Genomic DNA, 12,277 nt, shown 5'->3' with positions numbered 1-12,277 from the left:
ATTTTCATCCTTGTTTCTAACACAATGGATACAGATTGGTCTGTTGGATATTTACAATCAATATCTGTACTTTAAAATTCAAGTCCTCAACCTAGTAATGTAATGAAAAATAAGATAGGTGGTGTTTGAGTGTAGTTGAACACATATCATTTAAATAGAAAAATAGAAATTAAAGGTAGGAGCTGGAATGGTGACATCATGGTTGTGTCTTCACAGTCTCTGTATTCACAGACTGTACTTGTATCCAATATATATTCACATATTCAATATATACTCATATTCAAATGCAATATGTTTTTCATTTAGCTTCTCTACTTGCAGTAATTTTGCCCAATATATATAATATTCCTTGACTTCTACCAACCCTAATGCCTTAGCCTGATTTCTGCTGTTCCACACACTACAGCCAAGTGGCTGGAAAGAAAAAAGAGCTTATTAAGTTGTGCTTACAAGACAGGAGCTGGACTTTGATGAACCTTGTGGGTCCCTTCCAGCTCAGGATATTCTATCATTCTATGATTCAGGATAAATTTTTAACACTGGGGTGTTAAAATTTTAAAATACAAGTTTGGAGTCTATAGCCTTCCTTTGCCTGGGAGACAGAATTGGGAAATAACACATTTAGTTTAAAAATAAATGAAATAAATTGGTAGATCAGTGTGGGCTACAGAAAGCAGCTCCAGCTGAATGCTGAAACATCAGTTTGAGGGTCAATGCCATGAGATCCATTGTTTGGGGGAGGATGAAATGAACCTGCCAATGGCCACAGAGCAGAACAGCACAGCCATTCAAATCAGGGAATGCACACTGAGATGGTGAGTTCTGCAAGCCAGAAAAACACCAGCAGAACAAAACTCTCATAGAGGAAGGAATAAAGGAAATTCCTTCATCCAGAGGAAGGAATTTAAACCATGCCAATTCCCCATAACCCAATTTCCAGGATGGTTTGGGTTTTCCCAGGTACTCCTGGCTGCAGTGTTCAGGTGAAACGTGACAGCCAATGCAGGGAAAAATTGATGTCTGAACCATCACTGGAGTGACACTTTATTATAGCTATAAAAAAGCCTCCTATTGATTTTTATGAGATTATAGACCTTTTCATGGCCTAGAAATCTTTCCCCCTTAGCAGAACAAGGGTTGGTGGACAATAAATGTTCCTCATCAGTAATGCTCAGGCTAGATAAACAGCTTGTCTTGCACTACTTGCACTAGGAACAGCAAGTAACATAATATCACCTAATACATAAAACACACATTGATCCAGCCAGAAAAAGCTTCATTAAAGCTGAGAGAGGCTGGTTGTTGGCTTTCCCTTCAATTCAGCAGCACAGGACAGCAGCTAAAGCAAATCTTCCTTCCAGTTCCATTGCTGTGGAGCACAAGGTTGGAACTGCTGAGGTTCTCCTGCTGCACTGGGGCTCAAAAAGCTTCAAAAAAGATCCTTGGTGCACAGAAAACAAGCAGCAACAGGCAGGAATAACCTGAGTGAAGCTCTACAGCAGCCTCCCTCAGCCTGAGCACTGTTCTGCCACATTCCTGTTTTCACAGAGCAGTTCATAGCCAGGCAATGAAGATCTCTGGTGCATCCATGGGAAAAGCTGCATTTCACATTGTTTGTACAGAGAGTTTCCTACCAGGCAGGCAAGATGTGCATAAAGGAAAAAGCTGCTCTCGCTTGCCAGTCCTGACACATCACATGAATCCTGATGTCTCTTATTTGAACAAAATTAAGTTCTCTGCCTTCTGCCAAAGGCTGTTTACAAATCATTTCTATCTTCAATAACATCATACGCTGCAATATAACATCCAGAGAGATAATCTGTTTTTAAGGATTTGCAATTACTATTCAGTCATTAGCCTTCTAGCTCAGAGCAGACAGGCTGCAGTTAGTGCTTTTATTTTCTTTATCATGTTTTAATAAAAGTTGCTACACAAAAAGAGATTTCTGCCTACAAAATGACCAGCTCTGTTGTAAAAACATTTATTTTCCAAAACCAAACACTTATCCCAGATCAATACTTGCCTTTTTTATTTCACATTTTTTTCAGACTGTATAATGTAAGTACTACATCTAGTAAACAGACAATTAATTTTAAGATTGTTCAAGAAACAAGCAAAAAAATAAAAAAATCAATACAAAACTCTGGTTTTATTGAAAAGTGAATTCATCACATTAGGATTCCTGATCATGAAATGTGTGTATTCTGCACACAGAAATGTGTGCACAGACGTGTTCTGCCTTGCTGACAGCTAACTCCAAAAAAAATTCTCTTATCATGGGCAGAAAGTCCACTAAATAATAGGCACTGGTCTAAAAAAAGGAGTTATTATCTCAAATATGATACTAAAGTATAATTACAGGTGCAAAACCATTTGAGAAAAAACAAGTCTTGCAAAAGCACATAATTACAATAATCTGATTCAAATTAGAATGGAAAATACATAAACCAATGACTGTTGGAGCTTTAAATAGCAAACAATATCTTTGAAAATGAAACAAACAACTGTCCAGGGAAAATGATTCACATTTCCATAACTTCCTGACTTGTTCTGAGTTTGGAACTCAGCAGTGATAATTCATAAGGTTCAATCAATACATGGAGATATTAATGACAAAATTTCATGTCTGGATCTTGGCAAGGTCTCTTTTGTTTCAATCACCATCAGTGTTTGTGATTATTTTTAGCCATGACCTTATCACAAAATACACCTGGTAACCTAAATGCAACAGCACAGCCAACACTTGATTTCATTACACAGAATGTTAGTTTTTTCTCTAAATCTCACAGGGAAGGGGTGGGAAAGAAAAGCAAAACAGAAAAGAAAACTTCCCTCAGAAACATCTACCTTGAAAACAAATTTTCAAAAGTTAACAAATAGATTTTGCTTCTGAGGACAATGCAGAATTTAATTAATTAAATAGACATAGATTTCTGTCTCCATGATTTCCAGAGGAATTTAGCTGTAAGCACAGGCAGCTTTGCTTCAGCAATTATTCAGCTCAATAGAGAACAATTTGCAGGGCTGGTCAATCTGCATTAGCTGTGTCACCAGGGGAGCTTGGTGCTGACAGCAGTTCATAAATCCATCAGGTGCAGAGCACAGCTCCTGCTCACAGCCCTGCTCTGCCCAGCACCTCCCTGCACACTCATCAGCTCCCCTCCCAACTGGGAACAACAACTGTTCCACCCAAAATCTTCATTCCCCTTGAGATTCCACTGCTACCATAAAGGAAATGCAGCAGGAGGTCTATATAAAAAATCCTTCATCTTGGCTTCTCTGTTAATAAAGTTATTAAAGAATGAAGATGTTTCTCAGGTGATGATTTTTACTTTATCAGAAGTTGGCAACATCTTTGCATTAAACCACAGCAAGCAGAGTCCTCCTCTACTGGAATTTGCTAGATCACACTTGTTTTGTGTTTGAAATTTGGCTTTCCCCCAAGGTGAAATCTCCCTGAGGAATGCACCAGATCCCCCCATGGTGCCCAAAAAATGGACCTGAAATCTGCATCCTCTGATTAGACAAAAAGAAAATCTCTGCAATTTTTATGCTGTTTTTTAAATCCATTTACAATCATTCTATGTCTTTGAAATAAAGACACATTCAAATGTACTTTTCGACCTGAGCCAGTGAAGTTTGGCTCAGTGTGTTATACACATTTTACACATGGCATACACACCACACATACAAACAAGCACTGCACACCAGTATCTGACTGCCCTACATCCTCGAGTTCTCAGTGAATCCCATATTTTGCTGCCACAACTGAAGTCCAACTCTGGCTAAAGGTTAACCATGTTCATCTCAGACACAAACACTTATTTCTGTCACAGTGCTTGAAGGACAGCTGGGTAGAAGGTGCAAAGACAGATGAGTAAGGAGGTATTTAACACACACAGACTCTGTATATTCTATTGACAGGAGAAGTAAACAACCTCAGATTGAAACCATTCCTTCTGCTTTGCACTCCACAAGGATCAGAGCAGACTGACAAGGAACCTGGCCTTAAATAAATCCCTGCTGCACCCAGACAGCTGGAAATGCTTACTCTGAATTTCCCTGTCCATGATGAAACACAGAGGTGCAGTCAGTAAATTCCCCTGATGGAATGCTTTCCCCTGCTCAGGGCTCTTTCCCAAGTGCCCTGAGTTCCATCAATCTGCACTTGGGTGGTTCATGGCTCCAGCTTACCTTGCAGAGGAAGCTGATGTTGAAGCCGAGCGACTGTGCGTTCCTGGAGCCCGAGTTCATGTAGTTGCCCAGGAAGAGCACCAGCTCGAGGAGCTTGCTGAAGCTCTCACTCTTCTTGAGCTCCTCACAGGCCAGGGTGACTGCCATGATGTCAGGCCTGATGTTGTTGACGTGCTCCTCGAAGGTCAGGCGGAACAGGATGCTGTTGAGCCGCGAGCGCAGCATCTTCACCGAGCTCATCTGCAAAACACCAAAACTCCAAACGTTTACTTGTGAAAAAGCTTCTATTCCAACCTCCAATACTGTGCAGCCAACGAGTCTACAGTTTCTGAATGTTATCATTACCTATCCTGTTGAAGGATAACTTGCATAGCAAAGCCACAAAAGCCTGAGATACAGCATAAATGGAGTTTATGCACAAGCTAGTTTATGTGACTGACTCTAAGGTGCCTTTCCCAGGAGATAGCAGAATGTGAAGAGCCAAAAATGGGAGCATCATAAAAGAATGTTAAACAAGATAAAGCAGTTACCTAGACAGAACCTTAGCTAATACTTAGAGAGTGTGCTAAAGAGCCTCAGCCAATTAGCAAAGTAGATTAGACATGTGAACAGTGCTTTTGTATATAATAATGCTTGCTTCCTGAAAATAAACAACATGACACCAATACTTCTGTGAAGATGTGTGTTATAGTATGGGCAACCCCCAATTTATCCTGTATTTCCAGCAATCCCAAATCCTACCACCTTTGTGTTTCACACTTGGCAAAGAGAGTGCAAGACTAGCTCCTAATTCCTTCCCAATGTGATAAAAAGATGAGAGGTTATAACTCATGGTGTTGTAACATGGTAAATGACAGAGATACTGAAAATAATCTACTATACTGATTCATTAATTTGAATTCCCAAGACCAAAACCACTAGGCTGGGTAACAAAGTATGGCCATGTCTTTCATTTTTTGCACAAGTAATCAGTCATTTCCTCCCACTTAGCACACTGTAATTCACAAGAGAAATTTAAATTAGGGGAAAAAATATGTACTGAACATTTTTAAATAATTTAAATTTTTCTATTTAATTGCAAGAATTATTATGTTCCAAATCTATCTCATTTTACTCAGCAGAACACAGAAAGATGTCTTCCCCAACGTATTCACCATCAGCAGTGTTCCTGCAGCACTTGGCAAGAAAAGCTTTGTTATGTGACAAATCACAGATCCTGACTATCAAAACAAAGATTTTGCTGTGCTCCTGTCTCTGTTGGCCAAAATTTGACCATGGTCCTTTGAGGAACCATGATTTTACTACTGGAGTTATCTACCCACAGCTACCAGAAGCAGCAGCAATAAGTTCCACAGGAACTTATTGAATTGCCTGAATAATAATGAATTAATTCTAAAATGAACATAAACATGAAGGCTCCAGATGGTCTCAAACAATTCCTATGATCAGGCTGGAATAAGGAAAAGGAAAGGATCAGAAAAGAAGCATTTCAGCATAACTTTTTTTATAAATCTCCATTGTCACAAATTTCTCTCTGAGCCTCCATAAGCCAAAATCATTGAAAGTCTTGAAACATTATTCTTCTAATCATTCTGTATTTCAGAAATATCACACTGAAAACATCTGCCTTGAAAGGATCTACTTACACTAATCTGCACTAGATGGAAATTAAAATTAATCACATAATTTGCTTTAACTTTTCTAGAACAATCTCCAATTGCTGTTTTTACTCAAAATGGCACAGAGAAAAGTTGTTGAAAGCTTTACATGCTGCAAACAGAGTGTTGGAGCCCACGGGAGAGTGTGACAAACATCTGTGAAGAAGAATCCTTAACAATGCTTCAGAGAAGAGCACTTTCTCCTTTGGATCCTGAAGTGCCATGGAACACTGAGCATTTGTTGGTTCTGTCAGGCAGTTGGACCACCAAACCTGCAGTGAGCTGGAATTCCATTTGCTGACCTACAAAATATTTTAACACTATCTGGATAATTCCCTAAGAGCTGTTTCAGGTAGGTTGTTTCCTTAAAATACAGAATATTTTAATATAAATAATGCCATTTAGGTATCAATAGCTAAAGGCCACAAATGCTATTTGAGTTCCTGCTGCCTCCCCCTGCCCTGGTTTCCCCATTTGGTTACAAGTTGGTTCCATTTGGGGACCATACTGGACTTTGAGGAATCTTCTAGAATTGGGTAAAGTGCAAAGACTACATTCACTTGGAAAACTCCAATTCTGTGTGGCTCTACAAAATCAGTGCCAAAGAATTCTTATTTCCCATAAGGCACTCCAGTAGGTTCATGGAGCAGCAAGCATTGGCTTCCTCTGCAAACAGTTAAAGAAGCAGAAAAATGGATATTTCTTTTCCTGCTGACTGGCAGTGCTGGGCTGCTTGTCATTATTTCTCCTTCTGGGCTTTCATAAAGGTCTTGTCTGAACTCTCTACCTAATCAAGTTCTTTATTCAGTTCTTTATGCTTTATTATCATCATTCAATTCTCAAGCCCTGTATTAAAACGAGGATCAAAGGCTATTGGAGAAAGGCAAAAAGCACAATTAAATTTGCCTCACTTCCTATGAAAAAGCTGACATTCCTCTAATAAAAATTTGTCAACTTACTAAGGCAACTTAGCCTCTTACCTGTGTTATATTAAAGTTGCCTCTTTTTCCCTAGCAATGTTCCAGGAAGATTAATTCTGCTGCAGCTCACGAAATGACAATGAGGCCAAACAAGCAGCCAATAAATTCAATTGAAAAGACTGAATGACTCTAAACCAATGGAGGTGCAACAAACTCATACAAATCTCCCCTCTTTGTCTACCTCCCAGCCAGGGCTGTTTATGACAACTGAACTGGTTAGACAGAAAGAAAAAGGTCACAAAATATGCAAGTTTATACAACTACTCAGTCAACCTTAGGTTTTTCTAACACCAAAAATGTTCAGCTGGCATTGGAATGGAAATCCAGCTCCTTACTGAAGTTGCAGCTGTTCCCACACCATAAAAAAATTAACTCTTCAACACAAGAGTTAATATTTTTAACTCTTGAACAGAATTTTACATTTAAAATTCAGATAACATTCTGCCTAGCTTAGTTAATGTTATACAGCTGATTTAGTTAATCTATTTTTCTTGCTCTACTTCAACATCAATGCAAACTTTCTTCTGCATGAAGTTGTGTTGCTTTTTTTGATCCCAGAATAAAACTTCAAAAAGTTCCAATAACTAATTAGAATATATAATCGATTTTAACATTTCATCTAAATGAAAATGCAGTTCTAATTTTCATTTACATATCAGCCAAATATTCAGTTAATTGGTCTCTTCTAATAAGTTAATCATTTACTAAGTATGGTTTTTCTACACAAACTTTAGGCAACTTCTTCTAACCTTTAATAAATTTGATGGGCAAAGTGATTATCCAATTAACATATCTTAATAATTAACATTCCTAAATTTACATAAAAATAAGGGTACACATTTTAAACATTATTTCAGATAGTCTGTCGGCTTCTGTTCCCAATGTCAAGGTTAAGATGATTATTAATGCAGAACTCAAAATTTATTTGACACATATTAAAAAAAAAAAAAGACTTTAGTCAAGTAAAGAGTTGAAGTTCAGCTGCATTTCTTCCACTTTAATGGATAGTTAACTATATGAAAATCAGATTTTCGAGGCCTCTAGAAATAAGGCAAAGCAGTGGTTTTTATTCAAGCAGATGGTAAAGCTGAATAAGCAAACAAGCTCCAGGAAACTTGGTTCTTTCAGAAGGCAAACAGCACCATTTGGAGATGTTTGATTAAGCAGTTTTTGCTAATTAATGTTGCATTAAATACTTAAACTCTCTCAAGTTTCTATAGGCAGTCTGTGCTCAGGAACACAAATCCATGGAGTTGTGACCATGACCATACTGGTATTATTGGGAAATTAGGTACTTTTAGGACTTTTTTCAATAATGTTTTACTACTGCAGTTCTTGCAGGAAGACTAACTAATGTATCACACTTCTACCAAAATCCCTCATCTTTGTTTGGAAATAAAAGATCTTTGGAACTTTATGCCATTTATTAAAAAAAAAAAAATAAATCAATAGGCTAAAGTTTTTCAAAAGAAGCCATTGATATCTTTCATTTTCTAAATCCTCTACAAAAATCTCATTAGGACAAATCATATTCTGTTACTTCCCCAGCCAAAAAATAATTTTAAAAAAATCACTCAAAAGGCACTTCTGAAGCCAAATTATGCTCAAATCAGAGCTTTTTAGCAAAAAAAAAAAGTCTTTTAAGAGGCCTCTATTTCTGTTTTAATGCATTTTAATGTACATAATGCCTGAAAAATCCAGCAAGAGCAACCATAGCTCCTGTGGAGTTGGGGATAAATCCTGAGCACATTCCAGAGGCTCTCATCAGCATTTTAATCTCTTAGGCTGCCAGAGTGAAAACAGAACCTCATTTGCCTAAAGACTTCCCAGGCCTTGGGAAGAGCAGGAGCAGAAAGTGATTTCCACGTGGTGCAGAGCTCAGTAACTCAGCAGCCACAATCACCCAGCATGGAGTAAATCAATCCTGCAAATTCTCCAGTTCCTCCCAAGAGAGGCCAGTGGGACACTAAACAGCTCTTTTCTTGAACAGATATAGGTGTGGAGGGCTGAGGAAAGGAGCAGCACAGCTACAATTTCAGCTTTAACAGGAATCCTCACCTCTTCTGGAGCCTTTTTGAAGGATTCTGTATTTGTATAGATACAGATATTTTATATGCATATGCACACACACATATATATGAATATACACATTATACATATATACACACATATTATATATATATATACTAACACACAGGAAACTTACAGACATTTTAACTCAGCTGTTTAACAGTTTTTGACACAAAACAACAGATTTATCAGAGTTGTCAATGCCATGGAGCAAATGGGTATTTGATGGACTCTTGGAAATTTATCTGCTTGAAGCCAGAGGGTTCTTCAGATGTGTTTAATGAACATTCAAGACAAGACAGGCAGACAAAGATTTGGTCTGGCATACGAGTGGCTGTTGCTTTTAATGGTGTACTGGAATTCCTTCCAGAAAAACACCCAGAATGATGGAATCAGAGTGGTTCACACTGGGAAGGACCTTCCAGACCACCTGCTTCCAACCCGGGTTGGTCAGAACCCCACCCAGCCTGGGCTAATATGTATTAAAGAGATTTTTTGATAATTCAAAAGGAAATAGTAGCTTTTTCCTACTGCAGGTCTTACAAAAACAGTAAAAAAAAAAAGATTTTAACCCTAAAAATTTTTCTTTTTACATAACAAAACGGCATTCTGCAGTTAATCACTAATACATACCACAACTCCAAACTGCTCTGGCTCAGCGAGATCATTATATTCATCCTTCAGTTCAGCTAAGGCATTGAGTTCTTTCTGCTCAGGAAGATTCTTCACCAGGTTCTAAAACAAACAAGGCATTATATCAAATTCGTTACATTAAACCACCTGAGCTATTAAAAATAACAACACTTTAAAATACCACAACATGGAAACACACCAGGAAATTACAGGACGCTTATTTTATTTACGCAGCTTTAGCTCTATATAAACATCAAATCAAAGCAGCAATTATTTAATACAGACATCAACTGCTGCAGGCTCTGATTTGAAGAATGCCTGCTCAGGATTAAAAGGTTAGAGTATCATTTCGCAGGGGCTGACAGCATCAAGGAGTTTTGTCTGTCTTACAATCTCTTTTTGCCCTAATGGTTGCATCTTGCTCGTTAAATATTAATCAAGAAATAACAGGTCTGTGTAAAACATGACCAAACTAGCAAAAAAAAAAAAAAAATTACAATCTTTAGCTATTCAAAGAAGCCATGCACAAACTACACTTAAAAACAGCATACACAGAAAAGGTCAACATCCCAAAATTGTACAGATTTTTTGGATGGCAGATATATAGGAACGCAGGAAAAAGGTAAATTTGCTTGCAATCTTACCCATGTCCCAAAAAGAAAATTGTGACTTATTAAATGCTGAAAATACAGATATGCTAAATATATAAAATATTTACTGAGACTGAAGAACAGTTTGTTTTAAGAAATACTCAGTAAAAGCATAGATTGCACCTTAATTTTCATATATACACCAGTTAAAATCAAAACATTAATGTAATTCTGTAAGAAAAAAAGATATAAATTTATATTCAAGCAAGCATCAATAGGCAAAATCACGTTCCTATTAAAAAAACCAGCCAGCACTGCAGAAGCACTTTTTTTTCAGCTATAAAAACCTTAATTGGAAAAAATCTGTACCATTAGAGGTACAGATATCTTATTTTTAGAGCTGCCCAATCTTGCCATCACTCCTGTAATATTCTTATTCGTTTTGAGAATTTGATTACAGATCACTCTGCCAGCCTTGAAGGACACATTAAGGTCCAACTTGGAGAAAGAAATCAGCCTAATTTGTCAAATTTGCAAGTGATAACAAACTTAATTCTCCGAGCTGAAAGAATCAACCATTCACCCATCGGAATAAAGAAAAAATAAAGATGACAAGCAGCCTGATACAAAACATCCTTGTTACAGAAAGAGTTTTATCCTCACACTGAGGAGCTGCTGATTGTGTCAGGAGCAGAGTTCAGTACATGTGGCACAGAGAAACATCAGATTCACCTCCGTGATACAAAATTAACCTGCAGCTTTGAGCTTAAATCTAAGTGTGTTTCCTTTCCTATTAACCCAAACCCCACCAATTTCTACTTGGGAAAAAAAAATTAAGGATCTGTAAAATATTCCTGCTATTTTGATTAATTGTTTAATGCTGGAAAAGATCAAAGGCATTAACTAATGCAATTTTTAAAATCTATTTTGATTAGCTAGACTATTTACCAAATGCTGTCCTCCAAAATTTCACAGTGTTTGTCAGAAAATACACATTTCATTGTAGAAACACACATTTCATTAATCTGTTTTTTCAACCCCTTAATGGGGCAGAGCCAAGAGACCAAATCATTTCACCCTCAGCTTGTAACAACGAGTTTGGCTCTGCTCACACTGCAGCTCCTTTTTTTACAGATACACACACAAATTTATGTTTATTTTCACTCACTGCATGCATTAAGTAACCGAAAATGAAGATAAAGCATTCAGTGATCACATTCAAATCTCTGTCAGGGCTTCAGGAAACAGAGTTTCCTGCTGTAGTCACCATGATGGCTTAAATAAAAATAAGGTAAATAAAAATGGTTTATAGAAGCATAAAAAGGAATCCAAGGTTGACAGTAAGAGGCTGAAAGTGTCACTCACTGCTCACTGTCACAAGGCCCTGAATTCTGTCAGACATGGTGTTTGACAAGTGGCTGGTGACAAGAACTTAACTCCCTCAAAGACACACCAGGAATGGAAAACCTTTTTTCCTGGAGTGTTTTCTCTGAGGAGGAGTTACACCAGTACATGGTCTGCCATGCACTCACACTCATTAATCCAATTTATTTAAGTATGACACCACAAGTTTAAGAACCAGCGAGGAATCAATGCCTGAGAAGCAAAATGGAAAAAGCACTTTGTTATCTGCTTGATTATTTCATCTCCATTCCACTTCCACACTTTGATGCTTGGAACAAAGCAGTTCCTACATGTACATTTCTATAAAGTGTGAGTTTTGCTAAGCATGGGAGAAAGGAGGTTTGCTTTGCACAGTTTTTCTAATCAGTCGCATTAAAAACTGTTAAACTGGTAAATTAGTTAATAGCTCAGTTGGAAGATTAGAATAAAAATAAACCAGAATAGACTGAATATCAAGTGGATGATGCAGCCCATTTACCCCACTACATTTGTAGGAATATATCTGTAATACAGAGGGAACTCTTCCAGGCTCTCAGTTCATGTCCTGCTGCTGCAAGCAGCTCTCCCACCCTACAGCAAGAGCCAAATCTCCAAACACCTGTTTGCTGAACACTCCAGGCTGCTGAGGTTTGGGATAGCTGCAATCATGACCCATTCACACACATTTATTTATTCAGTTAACATCACCTTCTGCTCACACACCTTGGTTTTCCTCCCCAGCTCTCACTCACATCCCCTCCTCCCCACA

The 12,277-nt window shown here is 37.8% G+C and overlaps 1 protein-coding gene across 5 annotated transcripts in view; it reads right to left on the bottom strand.

Annotated features, from left to right (window-relative positions):
* DIAPH2 (diaphanous related formin 2) overlaps positions 1–12,277 on the bottom strand; it is a 166,892-nt gene that overhangs the window by 91,864 nt on the left and 62,751 nt on the right. For all 5 annotated transcript variants that reach the window (XM_085060720.1, XM_085060716.1, XM_085060717.1 and 2 more), the window contains 2 exons: positions 9,536–9,637; positions 4,195–4,434 (listed from right to left, as the gene is read on the bottom strand). In XM_085060720.1, coding sequence (XP_084916846.1) covers positions 4,195–4,434; positions 9,536–9,637 — 342 coding nt within the window. The remainder of the gene's footprint in view (positions 1–4,194; positions 4,435–9,535; positions 9,638–12,277) is intronic.

The sequence above is a fragment of the Lichenostomus cassidix genome, chromosome 4A (assembly GCF_008360975.1).
Source record: "Lichenostomus cassidix isolate B80296 chromosome 4A, HeHo_3.0, whole genome shotgun sequence".
Classification (NCBI taxonomy): domain Eukaryota; kingdom Metazoa; phylum Chordata; class Aves; order Passeriformes; family Meliphagidae; genus Lichenostomus; species Lichenostomus cassidix.
Note: the sequence above shows the minus strand (reverse complement) of the source record. Positions and strands in the feature narration are given on the sequence as shown.